Here is a 21,605-nt window from a genome sequence, read left to right as displayed (position 1 = left end):
GCACTGGGCAGAAGCTCTGCCAGGTCCCTTCATGGCTTCAGAGTCACTCAGGGCATCCACTTCCTGCCAGCCTGGAGGGTTTTAAGGACCAAGAAGTGGTGGCCGACTGGCAGGTCTCCTCACGTGACTGCAAGGGAGGCTGGGAACGGGGAGAGAAGGGGATGATTCCTGGTGGGAGCCTGCACTTCATAACCCCCTCATTCAGATCATCGAAGGTCACAGAGTTAGTGCTAATTCTAGGCCCTGAGGCAGGAGAGGCAAGGTGTCGGGGGTGGGGGTGGGGGGAGGCCACACCATGTCACTGCAGGGCTCCTCGCTGACTGGGTTGGCCCCATCCCAGGTCGGTTCCTGTGGCTTCAACAGCCGCATCCTGCCCCACGTGTACCCCATCAGGCTGGTGAAGGTCAACGAGGACACCATGGAACTACTGCGGGATGCCCAGGGCCTCTGCATCCCGTGCCAGACCGGTGAGCAGGGTCCTGTCCAGTGCCCCCCGGGGAGCTGGGGGCCCCACCTCCTGCCCGCCCAGCACAGCCTGAGTGCTGCCTCCTCCCCAGGGGAGCCCGGCCTTCTCGTGGGTCAGATCAACCAGCAGGACCCTCTGCGTCGCTTCGACGGCTACATCAGTGAGAGCGCCACGAGCAAGAAGATCGCCCACAGCGTCTTCCGCAAGGGTGACAGCGCCTACCTGTCAGGTGTGCAGATCCCGGGGGCGGGCTGTGGGGGTGCTGGGCCACCGTCTCACCTCCCGCTCTCCCCTCTGCCAGGTGACGTGCTGGTGATGGATGAGCTGGGCTACATGTACTTCCGGGACCGCAGCGGGGACACCTTCCGCTGGCGTGGGGAGAACGTCTCCACCACTGAGGTGGAAGGCGTGCTAAGTCGCCTTCTGGGCCAGACAGATGTGGCTGTGTATGGAGTGGCTGTGCCAGGCAAGCTGGGGCTCTGGGGGTGGTCCCAGGGTCCTGGGGGCAGCCCCAGAGGAGCCCAGCCAGGAGGAACTTGGAGGTACAGGTGCCCTGGTAGGCAAGACCTAAAACAGTGCACAGCCTGGACAACCGCTCAACAGGGTGGTGTCCTAGATCTGGAATTATTCCTCATGCCTGATGTTGTGCTTCAGTTTCCTCATCCAGGAAATGGGCTCATGAGATCAGCTGTGGCTCAAGGTTGCAGGGAGTGCAGCAGGAGCTCAATAAAGGGTTCACTGCTTCAGCGAGCATTATCCCAGGTGGATAGGGCTGGAGGTCAGAGGCCAGGGGCTGCCACTGGAGGATGGATCTAGTCTCATGGTGGGGCCAGGGTGGTGGTCTCAGCCAGGTCTCTGTCTCTAGGAGTAGAGGGCAAAGCAGGCATGGCAGCCATCGCAGACCCCCACGGCCGGCTGAGCCCCAACGCACTGTACGAGGAACTGCAGAAGGTGCTGGCGCCCTATGCCCGGCCCATCTTCCTGCGCCTCCTGCCCCAGGTGGACACTACAGGTGCGGCCCCCTGCCTCTCCGTCCGCCCATTTGTCAGTTTCTCAACCATTTACTTACCCGTTCTGGTTCAGCCCCTGCGCCTGGTCTAACCTGCTGTCCACGGCCAGCTGGCACTATGAGCTAAGCTCTCCTCTTGTCATATTTGTGCGCTTCCTCCTTCCCGTTCCTCACTCCTACCCCACTGGCCATCCTGCAACGTTTGCTGCATCTCTTCATTTTCGGCATTTTTCCGAGGACTAGGGAATTTGAGCGAATCATCTCACACCTTTGAGGTTTCCTATTCTGTAAATCACCTGCTCGTATCTAGTATTGTCTCATTCTTTCCTTGTGATTTACGGGAGTTCCTCCTAATAGTGTAGATGTTAATTCCTTAGCAATTTCAGACATTTTAAATCTCCTCTATTTTGGAATCTGTTAACTTTGTCCATGGTGCCCATTATTGAAAAGAAGCTTTAATTTTGATACAAAGGTGAACACCACCATCATCACCTCTGCCTCTGCTTTTTTAATCTTGAGGTTTGTACTTTTCCAGTTTCTTTCTTTTTTTTTTTAATGGCCAAGCAGCATAACTTGCAGGATTTTAGGATCAAACCGGTATCCCCTGCAGTGAAAGTGCAGAGTCCCAAATACCAGGAAAGTCCCTGAAGTTTCATTAAAAAGAAAAAAAAAACCAACCTTCCTAATTCTTGAGCACACAGGGATTCTCCCTCGATTTTCTACAAACCCAGATCTTTCACAAAACCCCTCTTTAATTGTCTACTTCAGGGAGTGCAAACTTTTTCTTTAAGGCCCAGAGAGTAAATATTTTCAGTTTTGCGGGCCACAGCCTCTGCAGCAATGATTCATCTCCTCAGCTGTAGGGCAGAAATAGCAGTGAGTAGTGTGTATGTGTCTGGGGGTGGCTTCCTCAGGTAGGGGGTTGAATTTGGTCCGTGGGTGGATCATGGGCCTATAAGTTGCTGACCCCTGACCTCCTGTGTGACCGACCCAGCCCTTTCACCTTCTTGGTCTTGTGTGGGGTGGACATGTGACAGGCAGGGAGTATACATGGAGTTTTGGGTCATGCGGGAGGTGGTCAGGGAGGCCTCCCTGGCAGAGGGAGCATGAAGCTGAGATCCAAAGGCCAAGGGGGAATCAGGAGGGCAAAATGGGGAAGAATGCTTCTGGCAGAGGGGACAGCCTATTCAGAGGCCTGGAGGTGCCAGAGAGAGTAGTTAGCTGGGGCAGGGGGTTCCTGGCAGCCCCCTGCCAAGTTCCCACCCCACCCCCACCCCTACTTCCGCCCCCGTCCCCACAGGCACCTTCAAAATTCAGAAGACCCGGCTGCAGCACGAGGGCTTCGACCCACGCCAGACCTCGGACCGGCTCTTCTTCCTGGACCTGAAGCAGGGCCACTACCTGCCTCTGGATCAGGGTGTCTACACCCGCATCTGCTCAGGCGCCTTCGCCCTCTGACACTCCTCTGTTGGCCCAAGACTCCGCACCAGGCCCAGCGAGCAGGGTGGGCTGGAGCCAGACAGACAGCCCTGCCCTGTCCTGGGGCAGAGAAGCCGGATCGCAGGAGGAGCCCTTGTTTCCCACCTTCATCCTCCTCCTCTCCACCAGCTGGCTGCCCCTGCCTGTCTTCCACTCTCGTGTCTGTGTGTCTGTCTGTGCTCCCTGCTTCTGGGCCTCCCCGCTGTCCCTGACTGCCCTCCCCTCTTCCTCCATCTCTCCTCCCCTGCTCACTTCCTGCCAAAAGTAGAACAGACGTTTCTGGGAGCTGCAGTCTGTGCGGGGGCCCACAGCTGTCCTGGGGGCCTCTTCGGGTCCTCCCGCAGAGGGTGGTAAACCCAGAGTGGGGCTGCTCCACCTCCCTCTCAGCTGTGCCTTATTAACAAACCCCACCCAGCCCAGCCTTCCCTAGGCTGCTGGATTCCAGGACATTGTAGCCCTGTAGGAGCTCCAGGCAGCCCCTCTGCCTTCCTTGCTGAATGAGGAGCTAGGGATAGTCTGTCTGGACAACCTGGGGGGGCCTCGGCCCAGGGCCCTCCAGGTCAGCAGGGATTTTCTGCCCAGCTGGGCCAATTGCCTTTTGCACTTCCTGTCCCTGGTGGCTCTCCCTTGTCTTGCCTGCCTTTCCTGATGCCCCAGAAACTTCTGGAACTGACTGTGACCACTTGGATATTGCTCCTGCCCAGTTGTCACCATGGAGCTCCTGCTGGAGGGGACCTGAAGATGGCCCTGGGAGGCTGCTTGGCCCACTGCTCAGATGCTTACCCTGGAGGAGGCCTCTTGGGGACCCCACCTGCCATGGCTGCTGGCAGGACCCAGGGGAATGGCAGCAGTGGCTTTGGGGGAGCTGCCAGGTCAGGGGTGGCCTCTGAGATGCCCTCAGGGGTTCCTGCCTATTGACTGTTCCCCTGACCTTGCTAGTGACAACTTGGACCCTTGATTGGTGACATCCCGAGACCACCCCGCCAGGACAGCCCGGACCTTCCCATCAGCTTCGTCGGTGGCTCATCCCAGACACCCATCGGTGGGGCTGGCCACCCAGACTGCCCCCCGTCCCTCCCTCTGGCAGCACCGCCCGGCAGCTAGAACAGCAAGGCCAGTAGCAAATGACCCCGTGCTGTTTCGCATGGGCCTTTTCAAGCACTGAGGTTTTGTTTCCTCATTGAGTTTAAGAAATAAACCTGCAGAGCGTCTGGTGCCTGATAGGAGCTCAGCCACTCACCTTTTGTCTCCATGTGGCCCAGAACCCTGTGAGTCTCAGAGAGCAGAGAGCAGGCCCCTCCCAGGGAACACATGGTTGGTCGCCAGACACAGGCAAAACACACACAGCCTTTACTGATAGCTCCTGTTGCCTCTTCTCCCACCTGCAAGGTCCAGGGTCTGGGGACTGGATAGGGGGTGGCGGGGCCACGGGTTAGCATTCTTACCACCTCCCTACAGCCTCTGGGTTCTGGCAGGTGCACAGGATGGCCCGGGACAAACAGTATGTCTCGGCAGGTCTGGCTTCCCCTCTCTGGGGGGCCAGCATGTGTGGCTGTAGCTCTGAGTGAGAGCCACCAGGCCTGCGAGGGTAACTGTCTGAGCTGGGATTTGAACCCAGGACATTGAGCTCCAGAGTTCATCTTCTCAGCTTCCTCCTCCAGAATTACAATGTCTGTCTTATCTTGTCTCCAAAGGAGAGAGGAAGAAAATCTTATGAAAATTGCTAGGTGCTAGGTGGGGGCACCCAGGGGGTTACTCTGGGGATGCATGGGGGTTGGATGAGTCCTGGACCAGCCTAAGAGTGGATGAACTATTGTTGTGGGGTGCTGGTCCTTCACTGCTCACGGTGCAAGGAAGGTGATGCAAGGTAGAGCCTTTGAGATGCCCAGTGAAGGTGAGAAAGATACGTCGTGGTGGGGATGGAGGCCCCTGGTGTGCTGATAAGCAAGTGCATTCTGGGTAACATCCCTTCAGACATCTGACCACCTCCAAAGGTGTCATCATGGTCCCTGTTGAACAAATGAGGAGACTGAAGACACAGGGAGGGGAATGAAATCCCTGTCAGGGGCTCTAGTGAGGAAGTGGTCTAGTGGGGACCTTTCTCAGTGCACAGTCAGTCTCTCTAGCTGCAACAATGTAAGAAGTTCTCTCCGACCAGCAAGAAAATAATCCTGATGACCGTTCGGTTCCGGCTCTGTGTGTGTTTGCTCTTAAAAATTAATAGATTTTTATTTATTACCACAGTCTGAGGTTTACAGAAAAATGAGCAGAAAGGACAGAGTTCTCATATGCCCTTTGACCGCTGTTTCCACTAGAATTAACATCTGACATTCGTGGGCTACGTTTGTTACACCTGATGAGTTAATCTTGATACATTATTATTAAGCCAAGTCCACAGTTTACATTAGGGTTCCACTCTGTTGTACATTCTATGGGTTTCAACAATACATAATGGCTTGCAACCACCCTTAAGAGTATCACAAAGAATAGTTTCTCTTGCTCTAAAAATCCTATGTTCCACCTCTCATCACTCCTATCCCAACCTGTGGCAACCACTGTTCTTTTTACTGTCTCCCTAGTTTTGTTTTTTCCAGACTGTCATGGATAGATTTGGAATCAGACTGGGTGTCATCTTTTCAGAGTGACTTCTTTCATTTGGGGTTCCTCTATGCCTTCTTCTGGCTTGATAGATCTGTATTTTTTTTCCCCATGCCAAATTAGGAGCTTCGTTGCCCCTGGGGACCCTCAGTAAATCATGAAGAGAGATGGGAGCTGATAGTGCTCTGCCCCGAGTTGCTCCTTTCTGGATGGGCCCTGGAAGAATGTGCACAGAGAGGACGCCTGTACTTGTGGGAAGGGAAACGCCCCAGCCTGGTGTTGGCAAGTGTGCTGTGAGAGGCAGGGGCTGGGCCGTGCACAAGGGACCAGGAAGCAGCAGCAGCTGCCCGAGCGGGCACATGGAAGACGAGAGTTAGCGCCAAGAGCTTCAGGGATAGGGGGCTGCGGGCTGGGTCCCTGCCCCACACTCTTCTGGCGTCCCCATCACTTTGGGGAAGAGTCCAGGCTCTTTGGGTAGCACTGCTGTCCTGCAGGCTGCTTCCCTTGTACCATGGATAATTGTTTCCAGCCTGTGTCTGGTTTCAACGCCTTCATTCCGATTATTCCTTGTGCTTGAATCACTATTTTTAATTGAGCTAATTATGCAGACCATAAATTCGCCCTTTTAAATAGTGCAACATAGTGGCTTTTAGTATATTCACAGGGTTATGCAACCACCCCCTATGTCTAATCCCAGAACATTTTCATCACCCCAAAAAACCCTCATATCCATTAGAAGTCACTGCCCATCCTCTGTCTTCAACCTCTGGCAACTACTACTTCCTGTCTCTATGGATTTATCTATTCTGGATATTTCATAGAAATGGAATCACACAATCTGTGGCCTATGGTGTATGACTTATTTCTCTCAGTATGCTTTTAGATTCATCCAAGTTGCAGCTCATTCCTTTTTATGGCCAAACAATATACCATTGTATGGGTAGACGACATTTTTTTTTTAGCCACCAATTGATGGATGTTTTTTTATTTCCTTTTTTTTTTTTTTTTTTTGGCTATTGTGAGTAATGCTGCTGAGATCTTTTGTGTAAAAGTTTTTGTGTGAACGTATGTCCTGAATTCTCTTGGGTATAAACCTAGGTGTGGAAATGCTAGGTCACATGGTAACTATGTTTAACCTTTTGAGGAACTGCCAGACTGTTTTCCACAGTGACTGTATCACTTTATATTCCCCGCAACAGCAGTGTGTGAGTTCCAGTTTCCCACATCCTCCTCAGCACTTATTTTCTGTTTTTTGTTTGTTTTTTTTTTGGCCGCACAGCTAGGCATGCAGGATCTTAGTTTGCCAACAAGTGGTCGAAATTGTGCCCCCTGCAGTGCAATCTTGGAGTCTTAACCACTGGACTGCCAGGGAAGTTCTGTCTTTTTTATTGTGATCATTTTAGTGGGTATTCAGCGGTATCTCCTTATAGTTTTGGTTTGCATTTCTTGAGGGCTAATAAGTAGAACATCTTTTCATGTGTTTGTTGTTGCCTAGTTGCTAAGTCCTGTCTGACTCTTTGCCATCCCATGGACTGTAGCCCACCAGGCTCCATGGAATTCTCCAAGCAAGAATACTGGAGTGGGTTACCATTTCCTTCTCCAGGGGGATCTTCCCAATCCAGGGATGGAACCTGCATCTCCTGCATTGGTAAGCAGTTTCTTTACCACTGAGCCACCTGGGAAGCCATCTGTATACCTCCTTTGAAAAGAAATGTCATTCAGATCCTTTGCCCAGTTTTTAACTGGGTCGTCTATTTAGAGTTGGAAGACTTCTTACTGTAATTCTGTATACTAAATCCTTATAAGATATGGTTTGCAAATTTCTCCTATCCTGTGGATTGTCTTTTCACTCTTTTGGTAGTATCCTTTGAAACATATTTTTCATTTTGATGAAACTCAGTTTATCTGTCTTTTTTCTGGCCACACTATGCAGCATTTGGGAACTTAGTTCTCCAACCAGGGATTGAACCTGTGGCCCCTGCATTGGGAGCATGGAGTCTTAACTGCTGGACTGCCATGGAAGCCCCACTCTTGCTTTTGGAATCATTTTCTAACCCAAGGTCATAAAGATTGATGCATCTGCTTTCTAAGAATGTTTTCGTTTTAGCCCTGACATTTAAATTTTTGTGCACGGTTTGAGGTGGGAATCTCTATTAGTTTTCTAGTGCTGAGGTGACAAATACCGCTAACTTGGTGGCTTAACACCAGTCATTTTACAGTTCTGAACGTGAGAAGTCAGAACTGGACCTTACTTGGCTAAAATCAAGGTTTGACAGGGCTGCTTTCCTTCTGGAGTTTCTGAGACAATCCACTTCCTTGCCTCTTCCAGCATTTAGAAACTGCCCACATTCCTTGACTCGTGGCCTCTTCCTCCCATCTTCAAAGCCATCAGCAGTGGGCTGAGTCTTTTTCATGCTGTCATTTCTCTGGTCCTCCTCCTCCTGCCTCCTCCTCCCATTTTCAGTGACCCTTGTGATGATATTGTGCTCATTCATGCAATCTCTTCTAAGGACAGGTGATTAGCAACCTAATTCAATCTGCAACCTTCATTTCCCCCTGCCAAGTAACCTAACAAATTCATAGATTTAGGGAACATAGATTTTGGAGAAGGCAATGGCACCCCACTCCAGTCTTGCCTGGAAAATCCCATGGATGGAGGAGCCTGGTGGGCTGCAGTCCATGGGGTTGTGAAGAGTTGGACATGACTGAGTGACTTCACTTTCACTTTTCACTTTCCTGCATTGGAGAAGAAAATGGCAACCCACTCCAGTGTTCTTGCCTGGAGAATCCCAGGGATGTGGGAGCCTGGTGGGCTGCCGTCTATGGGGTCGCACAGAGTCAGACACGACTGAAGTGACTTAGCAGGGTGTGGACACCATTGGGGAACTATTTTTCTGCCTACTACAGGGTTCAATTTCATTCTTTTGCATGTGACTAATTTTCCCAGCACCAGTTGTTGAAAAGACTATTCTTTTCGTATTGAATAATTCTGGCACCCTTGTTGAAGAGTCACTGATCACAGACATATGGTTTGTTGTTCTAGCTCAGCTCTATTCCATTGATATATCTGTGTACTGTATGTCAATACCACAGTTTGATTACTATAGCTTTGTAGTAAGTTTGAAATCAAGAAGTGTGAATCCTCCAATTTAGTTCTTCAAGACTGGTTAGCTATTTGGGGCCCCCTGCAATTCCTCATGAATTTTAGGATCAGTTTGTTGCTATCTCAAAAAAGGCTCTCAGAATTTTGATAGGGATTACATCATGTTTATAGACCAGTTTGGGGATTGTTGCTATCTTAACAGCTTTCCCATGTGGCTCAGAGGTAAAGAATCTGCCTGCCCATGCAGAAGATGCAGGAGTCACGGCTTTGATCCCTGGCTTGGTAAGATTTCCTGAAGGAGGAAATGGTAACCCACTCCAGTATTCCTGCTTGGAAAACCCCATGGACAGAGGAGCCTGGCGGGCTACATACAGTCCACAGGGTCGGACACAACTGAGCACAAGCACACAGGCTATCTTAACAATATGAAGTTTTCCAATCCATGAATGTGGGATGTTTTTCCATTTATTAAGATCATATTTTAAGTTACTTTCTGGCAAACTTTTATAGTTTTCAGCGTATAAGTCTTGCACCTCTTTTGCTAAAATTATTAAGTATTTTATTCTCTTTGCTGCTATTATAAATGGAACTGTTTTCTTAATTTGCTACTTCTTTGAAAGATGCAGTACCTAGGCAAATCTCACTGCACTTATTACACTATCCTAAACTCTCAGGTTCTGAGGTGGTCCAGCTGCCCTGACCCACCAGACCTCCTGCCCCTTCCAATCCTCCCTGCTCATGTTATTCCCTGAATATTCTATCTTATCGGGCTTCCCTCCTGGCTCAGTCGGTAAAGAATCTGCTTGCCTGCAATGCGGGGGACCCCGGTTCAATTCCTGGGTCAGGAAGATCCCCTGGAGAAGAAAATAACAACCCACTCCCTAAGAGTCAGACACGACTGAGTGACTTCACTTTCACTTTTCACTTTCATGCATTGGAGAAGGAAATGGCAACCCACTCCAGTGTTCTTGCCTGGAGAATCCCAGGGACGGGGGAGCCTGGTGGGCTGCCGTCTATGGGGTCGCACAGAGTCGGACACGACTGATGCGACTTAGCAGCAGCAGCAGCCAGTATTCTTGCCTAGAGAATCGCATGGACAGAGGAGCCTGGCAGGCTACAGTCCATGGGGTCACAAGAGTCGGACACGACTTAGCGACTAAACCACCACCATTCTATCTTATCAGCCAAGGCCCACTTGTCTCTCTCGGAGCTTCTCCAGGCAAGACCCAGAGGGGAGGAGATCTCCACAGAAACATGCAGGAGAAATTCAACACAGCTGCTACACCGTGCCACAATTCAGGAGGGTTGAGAGGACTCTGTGAACAAACGAAATACACCCGTCCTTATCAAGTATATACTTTAAAATACATAATTATACTTTAATTAAAGAGAGAAACAACAAATACCAACAAGATAAACGTGCTAGTTCAGAAATTTCAAAGTCCACCAAAATCCCCGCCCTCGAAGAAATCGGCTCCCTCTAACCCCACCCCAGGGCCCCCTCATTGCGAGCCTCGAAGCTCTGAGCTCCGCTCTCTAGGCCCGCCCTGATATCAGGAAGTAGAGCTCAGCTGCACCTACTCTGCCTGCTCCAGCCCAGGAAAAAGCTCCATGATCAGGCAAAAAAATCGGTGAGCGCATCAGGACCCACTGCCCGGCCTCTCCGGGACGTCATTCGTGGGTCTGCGCATGTGCTACAGGCACCTGGGTAGCGGGACGGGCGTTCACGCAGGCGCACTCGTGGCCGCCGGGAGGGCTTCCTCCTCCCTGCCACCGCCATCGCCATGGCCGCGCCGGCCCCCCGCCTCATCTCTGTCTTCTCGAGCCCGCAGGAACTGGGTGCGTCGTTGGCGCAACTGGTAGTGCAGCAGGCAGCATGCTGCCTGGCGGATGCCGGCGCCCGCTTCACGCTCGGCTTGTCCGGCGGCAGCCTTGTCTCCATGTTAGCCCGCGAGCTGCCCGCTGCCGCCGCCCCCGCTGGACCCGCTAGCCTCGCGCGCTGGACGCTGGGCTTCTGCGACGAGCGCCTTGTGCCCTTCGAGCACGCCGAGAGCACGTACGGCCTGTACCGGGTGAGAGCTACGGGGGCCGCCGGGGGTCACGCCGAGAGGGCCGTGCACATCGCCTGGACCCGGCTACGGAGGCCACCGGGGGTCATGTCGAAAAGGCCGCGCCCACCGCCTGGACCAGGCGACGAGAGTTATGCAGGGTAGCACCGTGCCCTCTGCCTGGACTGGAGCTGGGAATGGTCTGCTGGGTGCCCTGAGGTTCCATCTGGGGTGCACCTCCACTGCCACCCGGGTGGACCGGTGATGCATTTTGTGTGTGTGTGCTCTGTCGCTAAGTCGTGTGCGATTCAGGTGGCCAAGTAGAGGGCATGAGCAAAGGCATAGAGACGAAACTTGGTGGTCCATTCCAGGACTTCGAGACGCTCAGGCGCTGCAGGCTAGTAAGTGCAGAGGCCGAGTTAGGGAAGAGCCAGGTAGGCGGGATCTGGTGTGGAAACTGGGCCTCGGTTTCCCCATCTCTAACCTGGCAAGTTCTCTTTGATCTCCACTCTGCTTGTGGCGCTGTCAACTCCGTGGCTGGTTATCTTTGGCCTGGGGCCCCAGACTCCTATAGAATCAGGGAAACCCCCCACCCCCATTTTATAAGAAGGGAAACTGAGGCCTGGAAGAGCTATAATCTGAGCTGCCCTCCACTCCCCCACCCCCTCCCGCGCATCTGAGTCAACTCTTCCTGCTGTGGATGGAGAAGGAAAACCCACCCAGGGAGGTGTGGGAAGGGTGGGTTTGGCCAGAAGCCTCAGATTGCTCAGGTCCTGGGTGTGTTGAGTTCTCTTCGAAAAGAAGCTTGAGCTGTTTTGTTTGTTTGTTTGGTAATAAGGAAGGTTTACTGATTACCATGGCTTTATCCACATCATCTCATGAAACCCTACAAGTGACTATGAGGCGGGGACTGTTAGTACCTGCATTTCATAGATGGAGAAACTGAAGCCAGACAAGGAGAGTCACCTAGTGACCAGTGAGGGAGCTGGGGTATGAACCTGCCTGGCGGAACCCCCCAGAGAGCACCCGGGACACATTTCAGGGGCAGGGGTCACTCTCAAGTCTGCTTTCCTGCGTGTCTTCCCCTAGAGCTTAATTTAAAAGTGACCCCGTGCTTCTTTTTTACTTTGCCAGACTTTGAAAGACTTTTTAAAATTTTTTTATTTTTGAAGATTTTTTTTTTTTTTGATGTGGACCATTTTTAAAGTCTTCATTGAATTTGTTGAATATTGCTTCTCTTTTATGTTTTGGTTTTTTGATGGTAAGGCGTTTGTGATCTTAGTTCCCTGACCAGGGACGGAACCCATATCCCCTGTGTCAGAAGAGGAAGGTCCCTGAAAGACTTTTAATTAGGAAAGCCATACTTGCTCAAGTAACAGAATCCTAACAAAACAATAGAGAGAAAGTTGCAAGGACGTTCAGTGTGTGTGTGTGTGTGTGTGTGTGTGTGTGTGTGTGTGTGTGTGTCCTTGTATCCAGCACTAGGGACAGTTCCCTCGTAGGGCTCATAGTGGGGTGGGGCACCAACACACAGGGCAGTAAGAGTGGAAATCCATTCATAGCCGCCGTGAAATGCAGTTTGGACAGAAGATAATAGTGTGAGATGATGGGGACTTCCCTGGTGGCTCAGAAGGTAAAGCTCCTGCCTGTAATGCAGGAGACCCGGCGATCCCTGGGTCGGGAAGATCTCCTGGAGAAGGAAATGGCAATCCACTCCAGTATTCTTGCTTGGAAAATCCCATGGACGGAGGAGCCTGGTAGGCTACAGTCCATGGGGTCGCAAAGAGTCGGACACGACCGAGCGACTTCACTCCCTGGTAGTCCAGTGGCTAAGACTCCACGCTCCCAATGCAGGGGGGCCTGGGTTTGATCCCTGGTCAGAGAACTTAGTGGAGAAGGCAGTGGCCCCCCGACTCCAGTACTCTTGCCTGGAAAATCCCATGGATGGAGGAGCCTGGTAGGCTGCAGTCCATGGGGTCGCTAAGAGTCTGACACGACTGAGTGACTTCACTTTCCCTTTTCACTTTCATGCATTGGAGAAGGAAATGGTAACCCACCCCAGTGTTCTTGCCTGGAGAATACCAGGGTTGGGGGAGCCTGGTGGGCTGCCATCTATGGAGTCGCACAGAGTCGGACACAACTGAAGCAACTTAGCAGCAGCAGCAGGAGCAGGGAACTTAGATCCTGCATGCTACAGTGAAGATCAAAGATCGCAAGTGCTGCAATTAAGACCCAGTCCAGCCAAATAAATATTTTTTAAAAACTGTGAGATGATAAGAAGTGCCAGGGGAGAAGGGAGAGCATCCTTCAGCCAGGGCAGTGGGGCGCTCTGAGGAGGTGACATTTGGGCAGCGACCAGGAGGATATGAGGAGCTGGCCACAGGTGAGCTGGGGCAGAGGGTACAGCAGAGGCAAATACTATGCGGTGGGAACAGATGTGGGGCGAGGATTTGCTCCTGCCAGTTTTCCCCGGAAGGGAATCATATTAGTTTCCTGGGGCTGTGGTAGCAAAGTACTAACCAATGGGTAGCTTAAAACAACAGTCATCAATTCACAGTTCTGGAGGCCAGAAGTTCAAAATCAAGGTGTCAGCAGTCCCATGCTCCCTCCAAAGGCTGTCAGGGAGGAGGCTTCCTTGCCTCTTCCAGCTTCTGGGGGTTCCAGGCTTGGGGCCACATCACTCCAATCTCTGCCTCTGTTTCTCCGTCACTTGTTCGTCTGATTCTCTCTTTGTGTCCTCCTCTTGTAAGGACACAAGTCTTTGAATTTAGGGCCTTTCCAAATGCCCTGTGACCTCATCTACGCTAATGACAACTGCAAGGCCCTCTTTCTAAATAAGGCCACATTGTTTTTTTTTAATTAATTAATTATTTTTGGCGGTGCTAGGTCTCTGTTGCCAAATGGGCTTTTCTCTAGTTGTGGCGAGCGGGGACTGCTCTAGTTGCAGTGCCGGGGCTTCTCACTGTGGTGGCTTCTCTTGTTGCGGAGTTCGGGCTTCCGTAGTTGTGGCTCCTAGGCTCTAAAGCACAGGCTCAGTAGTTGCGCACAGGCTCAGTGGCCCTGCAGCACATGGGATCACCCCAGATTAGAGATCAAAGCCGTGTCTCCTGCATTGGCAAGTGGATTCTTTATCACTGAGCCCCCAGGGAAGTCCATATTCTGAGATTCCAGGTGGATGTCAATTTGGGGGCGGGATCACTAAGCAACATGGTACAGGGACGCAGAGGGGTTCCTCTCCTGGAGGATGGGCCCCGGGCAGTTGGGGTTCTCCGAGTATGAATGGTTCACCCTGTACCATGGGCCTTCTGCTGTCCAGGCTGGGAGGAAGAGCTGGGCCCACCTTCCTGGGGATGGTTCCTCAGCACCTGCAAAGTGTTTAGAGAGAACCCACCCAATCAACCAGCCGTTCCAGTTCTAGGAACCTGCCAAACCGATGTCCAGCCTGAGGAGGAGGAAATGGCTCTGAGCCTCTAGGGGGAGGGCAGCTACGAAGGGGACTCAGGTGACAGAAATAGGGCGCCCGTACTCCCCCCTGACTTCACTCATACGATCCCCAAGGGTGTGTGTAGATAGGGACCTTGGGCAAAGCTGGTCTTTCCAACGGTGCATCTGTCTGATCGTGCTCCTCCCCAGCTCACACACCCTCCTTGGCTCCCTGTTACGCTCAACACAGAGCCTGCACTCCTCAGGCCAGCACTGGTGGGGAGTCAGCACCCTAAGTTCTGGCTGGCTCATCCCATGTCCTTGCTGCCTTCCCCCTCTGCTCCAAACACTATATTTTTGTTGTTTACCTACTTTTACTTTGTGGGTCAGCCCGGCATTGCCTTGGCTGAGCTAGGCCCTGCGCAAAAGGAGGCACCGAGGTGGGGGTTGCCAGCATCCATCCCAGGGCAGATCAAAGACCATGGGGCTCATCTCTGCGGGAAAGGGCTGGAGCCTTCTGCCTTGCAGGATGCCTGACTCCAGGTACTTCTGCATTAAATCCACTGATCATAGGCTGGGGTGTTTGCTGTGGGCCGGGCATGCTCACCCTGTAGTGCAACCCAGAAAAGAAATCAGTGCTTACCACAGTTACATGTCACACCCCCAAGCAGCAGTTGGGGAAGGTGCAAGCAGAGGTGGCTGCTCAGAAGAGGCAGCTTGAGGAATGTGTAAGAATTTCCCAGGCAGGATCAAGAGCTGGTGTACCTGCTGAGGCCTGGAGGTCAGCAGGACCTCCTGGAGGGCTGAGAGGGGCTAGGTTTTATCCTGAAGCCCAAAGGACCCTGGGCGTTTAGAAACAGGATCCTGATGTGACTAGACAGGTGCAGGCCAGAGCCAGGAGACCTCCAATCACCAGGGACTTGAAAGACCTCTGGCTGAATGCCACTGGGATCCTCACTCACACAGGAAGTGGGTATAATGACAGTCATGTCCTAACCTGGAGGATCCAGGTAGTCCCAGGTGTAAGCCCCATGCCCCCACTGACTGTATGTTGCTGTTGGTGACACTGTGCCTCTGTCCGCTGCAGACCCACCTGCTCTCCAAGCTCCCTATCTTCGACAGCCAGGTGATCACCATCAACCCTGCGTTGCCTGTGGAGGAGGCAGCTGAGGACTACGCCAAGAAGCTGAGACAGGTGAGCACGTTGGAGCCGCTGCAGGGAGACGTCATCCACCCAGTGGGCTCTCCCAGAGTGATGGAGTAAGCCTACTGGTGACACTGAGTGGTCATCACAGCAGAAGCTCTCCCTGGGGGTGGTCAGTAGACCCAGTCTCACCCTGGGCAGACCGCTTTGAGGGTCCCCCTCTCAGAAGCCACAGCCCTGCTCTGGGGGAACCCCCAAAGGCGGCCTTACTTCTGACACCCTGGCAGTAGGCCTGGGTATTCACATCTTGGGCACAGCTGCATCCCCAGATTGTCAGGCCATTGAGACAGTGAAGTGTGAGGCCTTGCAGATTAATAGAGTTCCTTTTTTTTGCAGATAAGGCTGAGCCTGGCTTACTGTGTTACAGCAACTTGTTTTTCTGACAACTCTTTCTTTGTGTCCTCTGAGCTCTTCCCTCACAACTTCTCGGGACTGTCTTCTTTCCCCATCCAGGCCTTCCAAGGGGACTCCATCCCGGTTTTTGACCTGCTGATTCTGGGTGTGGGTCCTGATGGCCACACCTGCTCACTCTTCCCAGACCACCCCCTCCTGCAGGTGAGCACACCCCCGAAGGCCCTGCTCACGTCTGAGCCCCGACCTCTGCCATCTGGGGCTTCCAGAGGGTTGGGAGGTGCCTGCAGCATGGTGTGAGTCAGCCTCAGCCAACAGGCATGCCCACTGGGGCTTGACCCTTCTGAGCCTCAGTTCACCCATCAAAACGGGCCTTCAATCAAGTACCACAGAATTAGCAGGGTGGGATGGAATGATGGCTGGATGGTGCCTGACCTGTGTGAGTACTCAGGAAGTCAAGTGGTGTTTTCCTGTTTCCACCTTGGGCTTCCCTGCCCCCAGGAGCGGGAGAAAATTGTGGCCCCCATCAGTGACTCTCCGAAACCACCTCCGCAGCGCGTGACCCTCACTCTTCCCGTGCTGAACGCAGCTCGAACGGTCATCTTTGTGGCGACAGGAGAAGGCAAGGCAGCTATTCTGAAGGTAACAGTGAGGGCCCCCTTCCCCAGAAGGTTGTAGGCGGAGAATGTGATCCTAGACACTGCTGTGCGGAAAGCACCAGATCCCAAGGCATTTCGGTAATTCTTGGGTTGAAGGAGGGATGAAAACTGCAAATACAGGCTAGTTAGGGGTTAACTATTATGAATTGAAATTGACGAGATATGGCCAAGATGGCTCAGAGGTAAATTCATAGCACTTAATGTGAATACATATATATTTCATTATTAACTAGAAAACAATTGAAATAAACCAGTCAAGCACTTTAGAATGAGAACAAAGGAAAATATCATAAATCTAAGAAAAGTCAGAGGAAGGAATAAGTGAGATTGAAATCACTGAATTGGCTCATATTCTTAAAAACTTAACGGTAAATAGATCCATAACATAGACAGAACCATGCATAGACAGAGCCATAACACAGACATAGATCCACAGCATAACAACTACCCCTGGTGAAACTGGAGAAAAATCATATGTAGTAGGAATAAGTTTTAAAAAAAAAGTAGGAATAAGAAGGTATATACATAATATATTAGGAAAGTATAAAATTAATACATTTATATTGGGCTACCCTGGTGGCTCAGTGGTAAAGAATCCTCCTGCCAATGCAGGAGACATGGGATTAGATCCCTGATCCAGGAAGATCCCACATGCCATGGGGCAGCTAAGCCCATGCACCACAACTGCTGAGCCTGTGATCTAGAGCCCACCAGCTGCAACTCCTGAGCCCACGTATTGCAGCTGTTGAGGCCAACATGCCCTAGAGCCCAAGCTCCACAGCAAGAGAAGCCACCGCAATGGAAGTGGATGTCCCACAGCTAGAGAGTAGCCCCTACTCGCCACAACTCGAGAAAAAGCCCACGCAGGAGTGTAGACCCACCACAGCCAAAAATAAATAAAACCACATTTTAAAAAAATCATAAAGTGGATATTAAAAATAAACAAAAAAAACACTTTAATCACCATCACTGAAAAGACCAACCACTATGGGAGAAACTAGACATATTTTTAAAGATAAATAAGTAACAATTCTTCCACCAACTGTGGGCCCAGATGTCTCCATGAGGGTGGCTAATGTTAGGGTTCAGGGTGTAGACTCCAGCAGACCCAGTGTCCCTGCCAGTGACACCCAGCATGGCCTTAGATGGCCACTGAACGCCCCCGCCCCACCAAGCCTCAACTTTCCCATCTGCAAGGTGCGCTAGGAGGGTTCCTCCCCATGGACCTCCTGAGGGTCAGTGAAGGCAGCTGCAACTCACAGTCCACTCACAGGAGGCTGCCCTCAGCCTCAGCTTCCCTGACTGTAAAAAGAGGGGTGAGAACAGAGGCAACCCTGCAGGGCTGTGGTCAGAAGTGAACAAGTTAATGATTCAGAGTGCTTGCGGCAGACCCAGCTGGCAGAGAGTACTATTTCCCATGCCCGCTGATCATGAAATCACATTAGAGGGTCAGCCCACCACAGCTGGAGGGACTGAATCCTCCTGACAGCTAAGAAGGCTTTTGACCTTTTTAAGCGGTTGGGAGAAAAAGCAAAAGAGGAGGAGTATTCTTTGGTGTGTGAAAATGTTACAGAATTCAGATTTCAATGTCCACGAATAAAGATTTGTTGGAACCTGGCCATACCCACTTGGCGACGAGTCATCTGCTGGTACTTTTGCCCTGTAACAGCAGAGCCGAGTAGTTGCAACAGAGTTGGGGTGTGATCTGCAGAGCTGAAATAGTGACTCTCTGGTCTTGGCAGCAAAGGTGTTCTGGAGACTTCCCTGGTGGTCTAGTGGCTAAGACTCCATGCTCCCGATGAAGGGGGCGTGAGTTTGATCCATGGTCAGGGAACTACATCCCACATGCCACAATTAAAGATGCCCAGTGCTGTGGCTAAGACCTGTTGCAGTCAAATAAATATATTTTTTAAACGTGTTAGAAAAAAAAAAAAAGTGTGCTGACCCCACTGTTAAATGGTCACAGATGATAAAAAGGAAGAGACCCCCGTCTCTGCTGGTTGCTTGAAGCCAGGACATCTGGGAAGGGTGATCTCAACTTCTGAGGGTTGGAGAGGTCTGAGGGGTGCCGGGGTGCAGGTGGGGCCCCACGCTCCTGCCCTCTCCACACAGCGCATTTTGGAGGACAAGGAGGAGAACCCGCTCCCCGCCGCACTGGTTCAGCCCAGCACTGGGAAACTTTGCTGGTTTCTGGACGAGGCAGCAGCCCGACTCCTGACTGTGCCCTTCGAGAAGCATTCCACTTTGTAACCCGTGCCGAGAGATGCCACAGCTGCTACTATGTGGAGCCCCAGTGGCCTGGGACATTCTGGGGCTGGGCCCCACTGCCAGCCCACTCCAGGCTTTATTTTAGAAAAGCCAAGTGGTGCCACTGGAAGCTGTAGGGTCTGGCCACCAGGCCCACCCAGGGGCTTAGCCCATGGGCCGTGGCTCTGGGTGAGTCATATTAAAAGGAGCATCTGTTTGAAGTTTCCACTGTCTCGTGGTCCTTGGTGGGTGGTGGGACCATTGGGCTCTAGGTGGCGCGCCTGACTCGTAACACTCATCCCAGCCTGTGGAGGGCAGGGATGGGCATCTGGCATGAGTGTCCTGGGCCTGCCATAGCAAAGTACCACACATCAGGTGTCTTAAAATAAATGCAGGTCACTGTCTCACAGTTCACAAGGCCAGAAGCCTGAAACCTCCATGTCAGGAAGGTTGGACCCTTCCAGAAGCTCTGCAGGAGTCTGTCTCCAGGTCTCTCTCATGGCTTCTGGTTGCTGCTGGCAGTTCTTGGCCTTTCCTGGCTTGGAGATGCCTCACTCCAGTGTCTGCCTCTCTTGTCTGGCAGACTCTCCGTGTCTGGCCTTCTCTTCGTGTGTCTTTCCGTATCTTGTCCTTTTCTTTTTTTCTTTTGGTTTGTCTTGTTTTTTTTCTTTGGCCATGCCCTTAGGTTTATGAGATCTCAGGTCCCAGACCAAGGATTGAACTTGGGCCACAACAGGGAAAGTCCAGAATCCTAACCACTAGGCCACCAGGGAACTCACTCCCATCCTCTTCTGATATGGACCCCTGTCCTTGGACATAAGTCCACCCTAAGTCCTAAATCTTGAGAGTTTGTCTCAAGATCCTTAATTCATTATGTCTATAAAAATGCTTATTCCAAATAAGATCGCATTCTGAAGTTTCAAGCATTAGGACATGGACTTAACTGTTTTTTTTTAACTGTATTAAAATAACACATAACATGAAATTTACCATCTTCACCATTTTTATACAATTCAGTGTTTTCAAATACATTTACCTGCCATCCATCCCCATAAGTCTTTTCACCTTGTAAATCTAAAACTCTGTATTTGGGACTTCCCTGCCGGTCCTGTGGCTAAGACGCTGTGCTCCCAGTGCAGGGCGCCCAGGTTCAATCGCTGGTCAGGGAACTAGAGCCCCCATGTCGCAACTAAGACCCAGTGCAGCCAAATAATTAAATAAAAATAATATATATGTATAAATATGTGTAGATATTTGCTTATTTTAAAACCGCATACTTACTAAATGCTCACTTTCTATTCTCTCCTCTCCCCAGCCCTGGCAACCACCATTCTGTTTTCCGTCTTTATGAATTTTCTTTTTGGAAGTATAGTTGATTTACAATGCTGTGTTAATTTCTGCTGTACAGTACATTATTCAGTCACATACATATACATTTTCTAAATTCTTTTCCATCCATGATTTATCATAGAGTATTGAATGTTGTTCTCTGTGCTATATGGTAGGACCTTACTGCTTATCCTCTTATCTTTATGATTTTGGCTACTCTTAAGTGCATCATACAATTAAAATCATACAGTATTTGTATTAATGTGATGGGCTTATTTCACTCTGCACAGTGTCCTCAGGATTCATCCATGTTGTAGTGTGTGTGAACTTCCTTCCTCTTTAAAATATGATCATAGCACATTTTAGTTATTTATTCATCAATTGGCGGACACTTGGGTTACTTCTGTGTTTTGCTATTGTGGATAATGCTCCTGTGAACAAGGGTGGACAAATATCTCTTCCAGAGCCTACTCTCAATTCTTTTCAACAGACATCCAGAAGTGGGATTGCTGGGTCATATGCATATGGTAATTCTAGTTTTAATTTTTGGAGGACCTTCTGTTGTTTTCCATAGCACTTGTACCATTTTTATATTCCCGCCAACAGTACACAAGGATTCCCATTTCTCCACATCCTGGCTCACGCTTGTTTTCTGGTTTCTTGATAGTGGCCTGTAGATATTATCCTTTGTGGGGGACACAGTTCAACCCTCTCCACTCTCACTTGGCCGAACTCCCGCTGCAAACCCAGGGCCAGGGTGACTTCTGCACTTGGCCCTGCTGCAGGTCTGCTGAGAACCTTGAATGTGCCAAGGCACTGCTTCTTTGCCTCAGGGCTACAGCATTTCCCCAGAGTGTGTCCGCTTATGGCCCACCTGGCTCCAGGGGCCAGGGCAAGCAGAGTGGGCGAGGGGCGTGGGAAGTGAAACCTCAAATCCGAAACCACAGAAAGTGAAGTTTCTTTCAACATCTTGTCTGGGTTGATCACTCAGATGTGAGAGTGAGGAAGTGGGACCGATTCTGAGCGGAAACCGAGGAAGGTCGAGGAGAGGTTTGGAAGGAAAGCTGCCCAGCCGTGACCTTGGACAACAGCAGGTGTTATGACCCCTGAAGCCGCAGGCAGAGGCTGAGAAGTGGAGGGAAAGTGATTAGACAGTTAGAAAGACCCCATGTGGAGGGCCCTGCCTGAGGCGTGTCACTTCTGTGCCCCTCTCCCGGTAGCAGCAGCTGTTCCTGCTCCAGACCTGCCTGTGGCTCCCCTTTGCCTTCATAGTGAAACCCATCCTTCTCACTCGACCCACAAGCCCCCATGTGGCCCCTGCAATCCCCCACCCTCCTACCTAATATCTACTCCCCATTCACTCTCCTCCAATCCATCCACCTTGTGTTCTTCCTGGAACCAGCCGAGTCCATTCCCACCTCAGGGCCTTTGCATGGCTTGACCCTTGTTTCCTTCAGATCGTGGTGCACCATAACCTCTCTGACCCCTCCTTGCCCCTAGCATTTTCTATGTTTTCCCATTCCATGTTTCTCCCTTATCCATACTGTCTGACAGTTTTGTTGTTGTGCTAACCAGTGGCCCACGGGGGCTGCCGTGTGGTCTGTTTTGCCCATATCTGCATCCCCTGCTCAGGGATGGCACTCAGGCTATTATGGAGTGATGTTGAAAACAGGAATTCTGGGGAATTGG

At 51.2% G+C, this 21,605-nt stretch overlaps 2 protein-coding genes and 1 long non-coding RNA gene across 30 annotated transcripts in view; all 3 read left to right on the top strand.

Annotated features, from left to right (window-relative positions):
* The window catches only part of SLC27A1 (solute carrier family 27 member 1), a 41,347-nt gene extending 37,172 nt beyond the window's left edge, over window positions 1-4,175 (top strand). For 16 of the 24 annotated variants that reach the window (XM_086408492.1, XM_086408511.1, XM_086408509.1 and 13 more), the window contains 5 exons: window positions 341-467; window positions 558-695; window positions 768-932; window positions 1,332-1,478; window positions 2,776-4,175. In XM_086408492.1, the coding sequence (XP_086264618.1) occupies window positions 341-467; window positions 558-695; window positions 768-932; window positions 1,332-1,478; window positions 2,776-2,933 (735 nt within the window). In that variant the 3' untranslated portion in view covers window positions 2,934-4,175. Of the gene's footprint in view, window positions 1-340; window positions 468-557; window positions 696-767; window positions 933-1,331; window positions 1,479-2,775 lie in introns of those variants that run through there. The other 8 variants (XM_086408493.1, XM_086408514.1, XM_086408502.1 and 5 more) reach the window with 2 other exon arrangements.
* A 4,623-nt stretch (window positions 4,176-8,798) lies between these two features.
* Window positions 8,799-10,058, top strand: LOC147368140 (uncharacterized). Its single transcript, XR_015166516.1, has 2 exons — window positions 8,799-8,937; window positions 9,840-10,058. It is a non-coding gene; the product is annotated as an uncharacterized LOC147368140 (long non-coding RNA).
* Window positions 10,059-10,398: 340 nt separating this feature from the next.
* PGLS (6-phosphogluconolactonase) lies at window positions 10,399-18,808 on the top strand. 5 transcript variants are annotated; one of them, XR_015166514.1, is made up of 5 exons: window positions 10,399-10,864; window positions 15,214-15,321; window positions 15,784-15,885; window positions 16,183-16,323; window positions 18,453-18,808. XR_015166514.1 is itself a non-coding variant. In XM_086408521.1 (5 exons), exons 1-5 carry the CDS (start codon window positions 10,440-10,442, stop codon window positions 18,588-18,590), a joined length of 777 nt encoding a protein of 258 aa, XP_086264647.1. In that variant the 5' UTR covers window positions 10,399-10,439; the 3' UTR covers window positions 18,591-18,808. The 5 variants fall into 5 exon arrangements, 3 of the variants coding, with proteins under 3 accessions (XP_086264647.1, XP_086264648.1, XP_086264649.1); XR_015166515.1 differs by having other exon boundaries at window positions 10,399-10,964; XM_086408521.1 differs by having other exon boundaries at window positions 10,399-10,727.
* The last annotated feature ends 2,797 nt before the right edge of the window (window positions 18,809-21,605 follow it).

This window comes from Bos grunniens, chromosome 7 (genome assembly GCF_055505025.1).
Source record: "Bos grunniens cultivar Pamir isolate PY7600 chromosome 7, Bosgru_T2T1.0, whole genome shotgun sequence".
Taxonomy (NCBI): domain Eukaryota; kingdom Metazoa; phylum Chordata; class Mammalia; order Artiodactyla; family Bovidae; genus Bos; species Bos grunniens.
This window is presented reverse-complemented; position numbering and strand designations above follow the sequence as displayed.

Excerpts from the sequence above, each read along its gene's own strand:
- PGLS (XM_086408521.1), top strand. The coding sequence starts at position 10,440 with ATGGCCGCGCCGGCCCCCCGCCTCATCTCTGTCTTCTCGAGCCCGCAG. Across the intron at positions 15,322-15,783 it reads ACGCCAAGAAGCTGAGACAG|GCCTTCCAAGGGGACTCCAT; the intron begins GTGAGCACGTTG and ends TTCCCCATCCAG. Across the intron at positions 16,324-18,452 it reads GCAAGGCAGCTATTCTGAAG|CGCATTTTGGAGGACAAGGA; the intron begins GTAACAGTGAGG and ends CTCTCCACACAG.